The sequence below is a fragment of the Thalassophryne amazonica genome, chromosome 2 (genome assembly GCF_902500255.1).
Source record: "Thalassophryne amazonica chromosome 2, fThaAma1.1, whole genome shotgun sequence".
Classification (NCBI taxonomy): domain Eukaryota; kingdom Metazoa; phylum Chordata; class Actinopteri; order Batrachoidiformes; family Batrachoididae; genus Thalassophryne; species Thalassophryne amazonica.
Window position 1 is genome coordinate 2,771,422 of NC_047104.1, and position 14,290 is coordinate 2,785,711.

General features: G+C 42.8%; 1 protein-coding gene across 2 annotated transcripts in view; it reads right to left on the bottom strand.

Moving 5' to 3' along the window:
- Positions 1–11,216: 11,216 nt before the first annotated feature.
- Positions 11,217–14,290, bottom strand: part of LOC117521670 (A disintegrin and metalloproteinase with thrombospondin motifs 7) — a 220,760-nt gene continuing 217,686 nt past the window's right edge. Inside the window, exon 24 of one of the 2 annotated variants that reach the window (XM_034183002.1) lies at positions 11,217–11,589. In XM_034183002.1, the coding sequence (XP_034038893.1) occupies positions 11,477–11,589 (113 nt within the window). In that variant the 3' untranslated portion in view covers positions 11,217–11,476. The remainder of the gene's footprint in view (positions 11,590–14,290) is intronic. The other variant, XM_034183010.1, reaches the window with a different exon arrangement.

Here is a 14,290-nt window from a genome sequence, read left to right on the forward strand (position 1 = left end):
GTGGGGGAGTAGACACAACACGTCCACATCACAATTGTGAAGTGATACTGACACTGATGGTGACTCTCCTCTTCTTCTGGACCACGAAGTGAGGCCTGAGAAACTCAAACTGGTGCAGAATCCAGGTGTCCCTCACCATCAGATCCTGTAATCCTGCACCAGATGGGGTCAGTTTGAGCTTCCCAAACCTCATCCTCATGTTGGTGTACCACTTCTAGAGTTGGTCGGCGGTCTTGCCCATTGGACTGACAATAACCCAATGAGTGAGGTCAAATCATGGATGAGTGCTAACCTATTAAATCTTAATGAATCCAAGACAGGGGTTATCCTGTTTGGGGGGAGAACTTCCACAGCCTGCTCTGCTGATGTCCTGGGTCCCCTGGGGTCCAACATTTAGTCCTGTGTGAGGAACCTTGGGGGGGATTTTTGACAACCATTTTAACCAGATCATAATGATAACCAGATCAGTGCTGTTGTCAGAACACGTTTCTTCCAACTCTGTCTCCTAGCCAAGTCCAAGTCATATTTCTGTAGGACTGACCTTGAGAAGGTTATCAACACCTTCGTCACAAGTAGACTACATTATTGTAACTCTCTGTACGTTGACTTGGATCAGTCCTCTCTAAACCACCTCCGGCTTATTCAGAATGCTGCTACTCGTCTTCTTTTGGGAAAGAAAAAGTCAGTCCACATTACTAGTCTTGACTACACTTGACTTAAGATCAAATCAAATCAAAATCAAATCAATTTTATTTATATAGCGCCAAATCACAACAAACAGTTGCCCCAAGGCGCTTTATATTGTAAGGCAAAGCCATACAATAATTACAGAAAAACCCCAACTGTCAAAACGACCCCCTGTGAGCAAGCACTTGGCGACAGTGGGAAGGAAAAACTCCCTTTTAACAGGAAGAAACCTCCAGCAGAACCAGGCTGAGGGAGGGGCAGTCTTCTGCTGGGACTGGTTGGGGCTGAGGGAGAGAACCAGGAAAAAGACATGCTGTGGAGGGGAGCAGAGATCGATCACTAATGATTAAATGCAGAGTGGTGCATACAGAGCAAAAAGAGAAAGAAACAGTGCATCATGGGAACCCCCCAGCAGTCTACGTCTATAGCAGCATAACTAAGGGATGGTTCAGGGTCACCTGATCCAGCCCTAACTATAAGCTTTAGCAAAAAGGAAAGTTTTAAGCCTAATCTTAAAAGTAGAGAGGGTGTCTGTCTCCCTGATCTGAATTGGGAGCTGGTTCCACAGGAGAGGAGCCTGAAAGCTGAAGGCTCTGCCTCCCATTCTACTCTTACAAACCCTAGGAACTACAAGTAAGCCTGCAGTCTGAGAGCGAAGCGCTCTATTGGGGTGATATGGTACTACGAGGTCCCTAAGATAAGATGGGACCTGATTATTCAAAACCTTATAAGTAAGAAGAAGAATTTTAAATTCTATTCTAGAATTAACAGGAAGCCAATGAAGAGAGGCCAATATGGGTGAGATATGCTCTCTCCTTCTAGTCCCCGTCAGTACTCTAGCTGCAGCATTTTGAATTAACTGAAGGCTTTTCAGGGAACTTTTAGGACAACCTGATAATAATGAATTACAATAGTCCAGCCTAGAGGAAATAAATGCATGAATTAGTTTTTCAGCATAACTCTGAGACAACACCTTTCTAATTTTAGAGATATTGCGCAAATGCAAAAAAGCAGTCCTACATATTTGTTTAATATGCGCATTGAATGACATATCCTGATCAAAAATGACTCCAAGATTTGTCACAGTATTACTAGAGGTCAGGGTAATGCCATCCAGAGTAAGGATCTGGTTAGACACCATGTTTCTAAGATTTGTGGGGCCAAATACAATAACTTCAGTTTTATCTGAGTTTGAAAGCAGGAAATTAGAGGTCATCCATGTCTTTATGTCTGTAAGACAATCCTGCAGTTTAGCTAATTGCTGTGTGTCCTCTGGCTTCATGGATAGATAAAGCTGGGTATCATCTGCGTAACAATGAAAATTTAAGCAATGCTGTCTAATAATACTGCCTAAGGGAAACATGTATAAAGTGAATAAAATTGGTCCTAGCACAGAACCTTGTGGAACTCCATAATTAACCTTAGTCTGTGAAGAAGAGTCCCCATTTACATGAACAAATTGTAATCTATTAGATAAATATGATTCAAACCACCGCAGTGCAGTGCCTTTAATACCTATGGCATGCTCTAATCTCTGTAATAAAATTTTATGGTCAACAGTATCAAAAGCAGCACTGAGGTCTAACAGAACAAGCACAGAGATGAGTCCACCGTCTGAGGCCAAAAGAAGATCATTTGTAACCTTCACTAATGCTGTTTCTGTACTATGATGAATTCTAAAACCTGACTGAAACTCTTCAAATAGACCATTCCTCTGCAGATGATCAGTTAGCTGTTTTACAACTACCCTTTCAAGAATTTTTGAGAGAAAAGGAAGGTTGGAGATTGGCCTATAATTAGCTAAGATAGCTGGGTCAAGTGATGGCTTTTTAAGTAATGGTTTAATTACTGCCACCTTAAAAGTCTGTGGTACATAGCCAACTAATAAAGACAGATTGATCATATTTAAGATCGAAGCATTAATTAATGGTAGGGCTTCCTTGAGCAGCCTGGTAGGAATGGGGTCTAATAGAGTTGATGGTTTGGAGGAAGTAACTAATGAAAATAACAGACAGAACAATCAGAGAGAAAGAGTCTAACCAAATACCGGCATCACTGAAAGCAGCCAAAGAGAACGATATGTCTTTGGGATGGTTATGAGTAATTTTTTCTCTAATAGTTAAAATTTTATTAGCAAAGAAAGTCATAAAGTCATTACTAGTTAAAGTTAAAGGAATACTCGGCTCAATAGAGCTCTGACTCTTTGTCAGCCTGGCTACAGTGCTGAAAAGAAACCTGGGGTTGTTCTTATTTTCTTCAATTAGTGATGAGTAGTAAGATGTCCTAGCTTTACGGAGGGCTTTTTTTATAGAGCAACAGACTCTTTTTCCAGGCTAAGTGAAGATCTTCTAAATTAGTGAGACGCCATTTCCTCTCCAACTTATGGGTTATCTGCTTTAAGCTGCGAGTTTGTGAGTTATACCACAGAGTCAGGAACTTCTGATTTAAAGCTCTCTTTTTCAGAGGAGCTACAGCATCCAAAGTTGTCCTCAATGAGGATATAAAACTATTGACGAGATAGTGGTTGGTGGTTGGCTCTCACTGCGGTATTGTATCACTTCCTGTTCCGGAGCACAGCGGTGTTTTTCTGTATCTGTTAGCTGTTTAATCTGCGCAGTTAGATTGATCTAGTTATCTAGATTACGATTTGTTTCCCAGTATAATCCTTACGTGCCTTAACTAAAGCACTCCTTCTGCTGAATCACCTCTAAATTATTTACACATTATTCACTTTGCGTGTTTTTAGGAATCCGCTAGCTTAGCGTAGCTACTAGCTCTTAGCTGATTTAGCATGGCGGCTTCTCCTGTCTCTCCCGCACTTTTCTGCTCTGGGTGTGAAATGTTTAGTTATTCCTCGGCCTCCTTTAGCAGTAACGGTACTTGTAATAAGTGTAGCTTATTCGTAGCTTTGGAGGCCAGGCTGGGCGAATTGGAGACTCGGCTCCGCACCGTGGAAAATTCTACAGCTAGCCAGGCCCCTGTAGTCGGTGCGGACCAAGGTAGCTTAGCCGCCGTTAGTTCCCCCCTGGCAGATCCCGAGCAGCCGGGAAAGCAGGCCGACTGGGTGACTGTGAGGAGGAAGCGTAGCCCTAAACAGAAGCCCCGTGTACACCGCCAACCCGTTCACATCTCTAACCGTTTTTCCCCACTCGGCGACACACCCGCCGAGGATCAAACTCTGGTTATTGGCGACTCTGTTTTGAGAAATGTGAAGTTAGCAACACCAGCAACCATAGTCAATTGTCTTCCGGGGGCCAGAGTAGGCGACATTGAAGGAAATTTGAAACTGCTGGCTAAGGCTAAGCGTAAATTTGGTAAGATTGTAATTCACGTCGGCAGTAATGACACCCGGTTACGCCAATCGGAGGTCACTAAAATTAACATTAAATCGGTGTGTAACTTTGCAAAAACAATGTCGGACTCTGTAGTTTTCTCTGGGCCCCTCCCCAATCGGACCGGGAGTGACATGTTTAGCCGCATGTTCTCCTTGAATTGCTGGCTGTCTGAGTGGTGTCCAAAAAATGAGGTGGGCTTCATAGATAATTGGCAAAGCTTCTGGGGAAAACCTGGTCTTGTTAGGAGAGACGGCATCCATCCCACTTTGGATGGAGCAGCTCTCATTTCTAGAAATCTGGCCAATTTTCTTAAATCCTCCAAACCGTGACTATCCAGGGTTGGGACCAGGAAGCAGAGTTGTAGTCTTACACACCTCTCTGCAGCTTCTCTCCCCCTGCCATCCCCTCATTACCCCATCCCCGTAGAGACGGTGCCTGCTCCCAGACTACCAATAACCAGCAAAAATCTATTTAAGCATAAAAATTCAAAAAGAAAAAATAATATAGCACCTTCAACTGCACCACAGACTAAAACAGTTAAATGTGGTCTATTAAACATTAGGTCTCTCTCTTCTAAGTCCCTGTTGGTAAATGATATAATAATTGATCAACATATTGATTTATTCTGCCTAACAGAAACCTGGTTACAGCAGGATGAATATGTTAGTTTAAATGAGTCAACACCCCCGAGTCACACTAACTGTCAGAATGCTCGTAGCACGGGCCGAGGCGGAGGATTAGCAGCAATCTTCCATTCCAGCTTATTAATTAATCAAAAACCCAGACAGAGCTTTAATTCATTTGAAAGCTTGTACTCTTAGTCTTGTCTATCCAAATTGGAAGTCCCAAAAACCAGTTTTATTTGTTATTATCTATCGTCCACCTGGTCGTTACTGTGAGTTTCTCTGTGAATTTTCAGACCTTTTGTCTGACTTAGTGCTTAGCTCAGATAAGATAATTATAGTGGGCGATTTTAACATCCACACAGATGCTGAGAATGACAGCCTCAACACTGCATTTAATCTATTATTAGACTCTATTGGCTTTGCTCAAAAAGTAAATGAGTCCACCCACCACTTTAATCATATCTTAGATCTTGTTCTGACTTATGGTATGGAAATAGAAGACTTAACAGTATTCCCTGAAAACTCCCTTCTGTCTGATCATTTCTTAATAACATTTACTGTTGTGTGGGCCGCTGAAGAGGAGGTACTGCTGGCCCACCACCACCAGAGGGCGCCCTGCCTGGAGTGCGGGCTCCAGGCACCAGAGGGCGCTGCCGCATCATGGGAGTAATCTGGGTGACAGCTGTCACCCATCACCAAACACAGCTGTTTCCACTCAGCACCGAGGTATATCAGGAGGACGGCGTCTCCACCTCAGTGCCGAGATATCACCTAAGACCAAGGTAGTATTCTCTGCAGGTATACTTTGCATTATTACTTAAGACTGTCAAAACTGTTTTTCAGGACTGGTGACTACTAAGAACCTTATTCCTTGGATAAGTACTCACCTTCCTGCTGAACTTTGTCAAGAGGTGGAGACGGCTTCTCCCCTCTCTGTAACTGGGTGCGTTCATCCACTCCTGTGTGTTGTTGCTCTCTCCTGCCAGCAGTACCGGATCCGACGAGCGGAGGCAGTGGCCACCTGGGAAGTCGGGACTTGGCGGTTCCAGTATTTCCAGGGTTCGGTGGCAGAGGAGATCTGGGTGGTTCCGGTTCGACTGAGACGGACGTCTCCTACCTTCGAGCCTGCCCACACGACACCAGCGGATTCGACCCTAAATTGTGTTTGTTGTATTACTCTTGCTTGTTCAGTAGTAAATCTTGTTATTTACTTTCTCCATTGTCCGTTCATTGCGCCCCCTGTTGTGGGTCCGTGTCCCAACACTTTCACAACAATTTACATTTACTCTGATGGACTACCCAGCAGTGGGGAATAAGTTTCATTACACTAGAAGTCTTTCAGAAAGCGCTGTAACTAGGTTTAAGGATATGATTCCTTCTTTATGTTCTCTAATGCCATATACCAACACAGTGCAGAGTAGCTACCTAAACTCTGTAAGGGAGATAGAGTATCTCGTCAATAGTTTTACATCCTCATTGAAGACAACTTTGGATGCTGTAGCTCCTCTGAAAAAGAGAGCTTTAAATCAGAAGCGTCTGACTCCGTGGTATAACTCACAAACTCGTAGCTTAAAGCAGATAACCCGTAAGTTGGAGAGGAAATGGCGTCTCACTAATTTAGAAGATCTTCACTTAGCCTGGAAAAAGAGTCTGTTGCTCTATAAAAAAGCCCTCCGTAAAGCTAGGACATCTTTCTACTCATCACTAATTGAAGAAAATAAGAACAACCCCAGGTTTCTTTTCAGCACTGTAGCCAGGCTGACAAAGAGTCAGAGCTCTATTGAGCTGAGTATTCCATTAACTTTAACTAGCAATGACTTCATGACTTTCTTTGCTAACAAAATTTTAACAATTAGAGAAAAAATTACTCATAACCATCCCAAAGACGTATCGTTATCTTTGGCTGCTTTCAGTGATGCCGGTATTTGGTTAGACTCTTTCTCTCCGATTGTTCTGTCTGAGTTATTTTCATTAGTTACTTCATCCAAACCATCAACATGTCTATTAGACCCCATTCCTACCAGGCTGCTCAAGGACTTTTAAGGTGGCAGTAATTAAACCATTACTTAAAAAGCCATCACTTGACCCAGCTATCTTAGCTAATTATAGGCCAATCTCCAACCTTCCTTTTCTCTCAAAAATTCTTGAAAGGGTAGTTGTAAAACAGCTAACTGATCACCTGCAGAGGAATGATCTATTTGAAGAGTTTCAGTCAGGTTTTAGAATTCATCATAGTACAGAAACAGCATTAGTGAAGGTTACAAATGATCTTCTTATGGCCTCAGACGGTGGACTCATCTCTGTGCTTGTTCTGTTAGACCTCAGTGCTGCTTTTGATACTGTTGACCATAAAATTTTATTACAGAGATTAGAGCATGCCATAGGTATTAAAGGCACTGCGCTGCGGTGGTTTGAATCATATTTATCTAATAGATTACAATTTGTTCATGTAAATGGGGACTCTTCTTCACAGACTAAGGTTAATTATGGAGTTCCACAAGGTTCTGTGCTAGGACCAATTTTATTCACTTTATACATGTTTCCCTTAGGCAGTATTATTAGACAGCATTGCTTAAATTTTCATTGTTACGCAGATGATACCCAGCTTTATCTATCCATGAAGCCAGAGGACACACAGCAATTAGTTAAACTGCAGGATTGTCTTACAGACATAAAGACATGGATGACCTCTAATTTCCTGCTTTCAAACAGATAAAACTGAAGTTATTGTATTTGGCCCCACAAATCTTAGAAACATGGTGTCTAACCAGATCCTTACTCTGGATGGCATTACCCTGACCTCTAGTAATACTGTGAGAAATCTTGGAGTCATTTTTGTTCAGGATATGTCATTCAATGCGCATATTAAACAAATATGTAGGACTGCTTTTTTGCATTTGCGCAATATCTCTAAAATTAGAAAGGTGTTGTCTCAGAGTGATGCTGAAAAACTAATTCATGCATTTATTTCCACAGCATGTCTTTTTCCTGGTTCTCTCCCTCAGCCCCAACCAGTCCCAGCAGAAGACTGCCCCTCCCTGAGCCTGGTTCTGCTGGAGGTTTCTTCCTGTTAAAAGGGAGTTTTTCCTTCCCACTGTAGCCAAGTGCTTGCTCACAGGGGGTCGTTTTGACCGTTGGGGTTTTACATAATTATTGTATGGCCTTGCCTTACAATATAAAGCGCCTTGGGGCAACTGTTTGTTGTGATTTGGCGCTATATAAAAAAATTGATTGATTGATTGATAATCTATCTCACTCACAGAGTTTAGGTAGCTACTCTGCCCTGTGTTGGTATATGGCATTAGAGAACATAAAGAAGGAATCATATCCTTAAACCTAGTTACAGCGCTTTCTGAAAGACTTCTACTGTAATGAAACGTATTCCCCACTGCTGGGTAGTCCATCAGAGTAAATGTAAATGTTATTAAGAAATGATCAGACAGAAGGGGGTTTTCAGGGAATACTGTTAAGTCTTCAATTTCCATACCATAAACCAGAACAAGATCTAAGGTATGATTAAAGTGGTGGGTGGACACATTTACATTTTGAGCAAAGCCAATAGAGTCTAATAATAGATTAAATGCAGTGTTGAGGCTGTCATTCTCAGCATCTGTGTGGATGTTAAAATCGCCCACTATAATTATCTTATCTGAGCTAAGCACTAAGTCAGACAAAATGTCCGAAAATTCACAGAGAAACTCACAGTAACGACCAGGAGGACGATAGATAACAACAAATAAAACTGTTTTTTTTTTATCAAGATATCAGGGCATCAAGATATTACTTGATGCCCTTTTTTTATTATCACTTTGGTCGACTGCTGACATTTTAAATGTGCTTTAGAAATATAGGTTGAGTTCTCCCTCAGCGTGTCCTTGAGTGCCTTCCTCACCCAGTGTGGGTGTTTCTTGTTCAGAATGTAGTCCTGCTCTGGGGCCTGGAGCCAGTCAGCTGTCGCAGTGCCATTTTGAATGCTTCAAGTGCAGTCAAATCAAATCAAATCAAATCAATTTTATTTATATAGCGCCAAATCACAGCAAACAGTTGCCCAAGGTGCTTTATATTGTAAGGCAAAAGCCATACAATAATTACAGAAAAACCCCAACGGTCAAAACGACCCCCTGTGAGCAAGCACTTGGCGACAGTGGGAAGGAAAAACTCCCTTTTAACAGGAAGAAACCTCCAGCAGAACCAGGCTCAGGGAGGGGCAGTCTTCTGCTGGGACTGGTTGGGGCTGAGGGAGAGAACCAGGAAAAAGACATGCTGTGGAAGTGTGTGAAGTCAGACTGTGGTCAGACTGCACTTCGACCGACATTTAAGTTTTCCCCTCTTCCAACGCCCCTCGACCGTGGTGAGCATGTGCTCTACATTCAGACTGGCAGCACGAATGTGCCCGACTGTTAGTAATGCATTCAGACTGCTGTCTGAGGATATTGGAGTGCACCTCGACTTTGTCCGAATGTCGGTCAAATATCCATTCAGGCAGCATTCAACCTCATTCAGCCTATTGTTTTACGGGGATAGGATGGTGGTGGAGGTGACGGGGCTGATGGCTCGTTGTTATACTGTCACAGTAACCCAGAAATGCCAGAGAGACCGGCCGTTGGTGGGTAGGGTGTTCTCTGATTATTTCCATGTACGTGTCGCTACCTTCCGCACCCAGTTCATATGTGGATGGGATATACCTAGACAGCTGTCAGTATTATGTGACTTCACTTCCAGCGCCATGTATTTGTAGTCCGGTTGTGGTTCCACGTGATTTATTCCAGCAGCACCCGGGGATCACTCTTGGCGCATATAGGCACATTGGGACATTTGGCCAGGTTTCAACATGGCAGAACATTTTGGATTGCCCCTCGAACGCGGTCAGCCTGCTCTGAGATGCCATTTCGAATGCTTCGACTGCAGTCTGAAGTGGCCTCACTGCAGGCCAACTCAACTCAAACGCACCTCGAGTGCATTGTGCTCTACATCCAGCCTGGCCTCACAACTGTACCGACTGCTCTCACAATGCTGTCTGACGTTTCTGATTGAAACATGATTTTGCCCAATTGCGGCCTGAATTTTCATTTGGTTGCCATTCAGCCCCTAGTGTGACTGAGGTATAAGATTGCCAACAAACACACACGCTTCTTTCCCCAAAGCAGGGGGTCAGACAGGGACGCAGTTTGAGCCCAACCCTCTCCAACATGTACATCAATGAATTGTCACTGGAACAGTTGGCAGCACCGGGTGTCACTCTAGTGAACACACAAACCAAAGGCCTGTTTTTGGCAGATGACCTGGTGTTGCTGTCTCCAACCAAAGAAGGACAACAACAACAACTTGAACTTCGACACAGTTTCTCCCAAACCTGGGCCTTGACAGTGAATCTAACCAAACCAAAAATGATGATATTCCAAAAAAGGCCCAACCTCCAGTCACACAAATATCATTTCTTCCTGGATCAGACGGTCCAAGAAAACACAAAAACCTACACCTACCTCGGCATAAACATCAGCATCACAGACAACTTCAACAAAGCTGTAAATGACCTGAGAGATGAAGCAAGAAGGGATTTTCATTAATTTTTTTGTTTAACCAGGTTAGTCCCAATGTGATCTAGATATCTTTTGCAAGGTAGATCTGGGCAATTATAAAGTTTCCAATTCACCTGGGAGGAAGCCCACATGGAAAGACCACAGGTGGGAATCGCTCCCATTGCCTTTTTGTTGTGAGGCAACAGTGCTAACCACTAATCCACTGTGCTGCCCATCATGTCATCAAAAAGAACATCAGAGTAGACATCGCAAATCAAAACTGGCTGAAAATATTGGATTCCATTATAGAACCCATGTCTCTTTATGTTTATGAGATCTGGACCCGGTCACCAACCAAGACTTTGCAAAATGGGACAAACACAAAATTGAAACTCTGCGTGCAGAATTCTGCAAATCCATCCTCCGCATCCAACGGAAAACACAGAACAACACACGCAGAGCAGAATTAGGACGATACCCACTAATTCTTAAAGTTCAAAAGAGAGCAATTAAATTTTATGACCACCTTAAAAATAGTGACCCCAGTACGCTCCATAACAAAGCAGCATTGGAAAAAAATCATCCAAAAACCAGAGTAAACTGGAATGCTGTTTGTCCCTAAACAGACAGAACTTGGTGGCAGAATACCTGAGCACTGTGACCAACCCAAAGCTCAGGAAGTCCTTGACCACGTACGGACTCAGTGAGCACAGCCTGGCCATGGAGAAAGGTCGCCACAGACAGATCTGGCTCCCCAGAGAAGACAGACTGACAGACCCACTGCTCACAACACCAGGTGGAGAGCGAGCTGCACTTCCTGACCACCTGCCCGCTGCACCAAGACATCAGAGACACGAACAGAGACACAGATCACAAACAGCCAAACAGAGTCATGTATAGTTTCATGAATACATATTATAAATGTAAGTTACACTGAATTTTGTTTGTTGTGGAAAACTGCATGACTGTTGGAAAAAAGAAAAAAAGACATGCAGTTGTTTGAGAAAGTAAACCACAGACGCTCTCAGGTACAACATAACAGACTCAACAACTTTAGCACTTAATTTATTTAGTACAAAAGTGAAAAACATTAAATGCTGCGAAATGTAAAATAAGAAAACAAAATGTCAAACAATTTAACTTAAATCAAGTCAAGTTTGAAGTAAACATTAACATAAAAAAGAACAAATAATTAACTGTACAACAGAAATAGTTCTCGGGACAAGGATAAAAAAAAAAAAAAAAGAACATGTACACAAACTATAGAAAAACAAACAAACATCAAGTCCAGAAGTGGGATATAATGTAATTAAGATCCAGAGTTCCAAGTGTCTGAGGGGAGCAGTGGGGCCGATTCTCCTTCTTCATAACGTCCAGTGTGAGCGTTCATCTCAACTGGTGGAGACTCTTTTATCTGGAGAACTCCAAAGAAAACAGACAACAGGTTAAATTAAAAAAAACCTCTGTGACAGCGTAACATTAAGCTGTGACTCCTTCACAGTGGTCACGTGAATTCAGTTTCAGTTTCAATTCTATGTATTTGTACAGCACCAAATTACAACATAGGTCACCTCAAAGTGCTTCACACGACTAATGAACCTCATGCAGCTCTGAGCAAACACATTCCCAACAGCCCAGTCTCACGTTTTGTTTTTTCATCCTCCCGTCACGAAATGAATCAAATTTTTGTGATGTTTTTTTTTTAACTCACTATTACTAACCCTACTCCCACCCCCAACTCTAACCTTAACCATCCCAACCCCACACTTCACTTTTAATTTCGTGCAGCCATCAAGGAATGAATTAGAATGAATTTGTGCTGCCGTGAGGAAAATGAGGCGCTTTTCGTCACAATATCACAAACCAATAGATTCATGTGTATTTCGTGGTGCTGAATCACGACTTGCCGTGAGACCAGGTTGTTCCCAACAGCTGTCAGGAAAAAACCCTCAGGCATTTTTAATTAGAGGAAGAAACCTCAAGCAGACCAGACTCAGCAGGTCGACCATCTGCTGTGGTCATACTAACAACAACAACCAAAGAAAACAGACAGACAACAGGGATGCAGAAAGAGAAATGATGCAGAGTCCAGGTCTCATAACAACCGACGACATGGAAAACAACTGACAAGTCAGAGTCTTTATCAGCACATGATGGGGCATTTAACCCAAAGGCACCTGATCTCAAACAGCTAACAGGGAGACTGCACATGTCATAGTCCTTGTCCATAAACCTACAATGGATGGGTGATGGATGGATGATGGATGGATGGATCCCTCAGATGTACCACAGACTGCCACCAACCCCTAACATGTACCCACATTCCCTATTGCTCCTGATCCTGGTGGTACTTCTCACTTTCACTCAGTATCTTGGTGGCATCCCTCACTGATCTCCTTCTTGCACAACAACTCAGATTTGAGATCTTCAACTGATTTGGCCACTGAGATGTCATCTGGTTTGTGCAGCAGCCACAGCAGCAGGAAGTGATGTCATAGGTGTATGATGGAGCTTTGGCAGCTTAGTTGAAGTGTATTTACAGGCCGTCTCTGTCGTCCAGACAGTAGACACATTGATGTGAAGTGTCTCTGTGATATCACTACAAATACACTGAGGCAAATAAGTCTTTGATCCACTCCCTTGATTTTGCAGGTTTTCCCACCTACAAAGAATGTAGAGGTCTATAATTTTTATCGTAGGTTCACTTCAACTGTGAGAATCTAAAAAAAAAAAAAAAAAAATCTGGAAATCACAATGTATGATTTTTTTAATAATTTATTTGTATGTTACTGCTGTAATTAAGTATTTGAACACCTACCAACCAGCAAGAATTCTGTCTCTCACAGACCTGTTAATTTTTCTTTAAAGTAGACCTGCATTGAAATAAATGTGGTCAGATTTCAGAAAGAAATAGCTGATATGTATTTATAAGACCCTTGTGAATGCAGTAAAGTAAATCTGTAAGCCCAAATTTGTAATTCAGCGGAGAAATCTTCCTTTAAAAATGACAAATTTGCAGCTAAAATTTATCCCTCTGTGAAAACAGTTTGTACAGCCGTATCATTTCCATGACGTCAGGGACAAGACGACGCGCTCCCGCCTTCAGTCCGATCCCGCATTGAAATTGATTTTATCTGTTAGTAATGTTACTTATACATGTCCTGGTTTCAACGTCCAAAAGTAAGCTGCAATGAATGTGAGATACAGATCTGTGTGCTCAGATCAGCAACGACATCGACAGCGGGCGCCGTTCTTCCTCTCCCGCTCTCTGCCTCCGCTGTGCTTATTAAGTCTGCGGGCTCGTTAACGAGCTCGTTAACCGCTGACGCGGGCCACTCACACTGCCCGTGTCTGCTTTGCAGCCGGTGTTGTGTCAGATTCAGCGCACAACACCGGCATCACCTCTCTGTCTACTAAATGGAGCTGCAGCACACTTGGCACAAGTCCTGAGATTACGCTCGCTGTTTCAATGCGAAGCGGCCGGTACACCTGTTGCTGCGAGGACAGACTTCTTGCGGCAAAATCCACAGCACCGCACGTCTCGGCAATCGGAGCCCCAGAGCTCCATGGACGCTGAGAGAGGTTTATATATTTTTAATGACTGGGATTCTTTGCGGGTCTCGCCTCCATATCCCGCGATGGTACCGGAGGCGAAAGACAGTAGATTTTCATTGCGACACCACTCACTCAAACAGGCGTATGAAAAAGTCCCCTAAAATAATTTTCAAGCACAAATAAAAGAAATGTGTACTCACCAAACGTGCCGCAAGACAATATGAAGTTTTTAAAAAAGTAGATCCTTCCGTATAAGACAAGAAAAAGGTGCAGATGCAAACTGACGTAAATCCACAAATTACAATTGACGCAGTGCATGCTGGGAGAGGGTCTTGTCCGTGACGTCTCGGCAGCGTCCATGATGACAGGGACAGTTTGCGGAGGGCTAAATGTTAGCTGTAAATTTGTCATTTTCAAATGAAGATTTCTCCGTTGAATGACAGATCTGGGCTTGCAGATTTACTTTACTACATTCAGAAGGATCTCATGTGTAAATGTAAGTCATTTTTTGGTCCAAAGATCTGACTGCATTTTTTTCAATGCAGGTCTCCTTTAAGAAGCCCTCTTT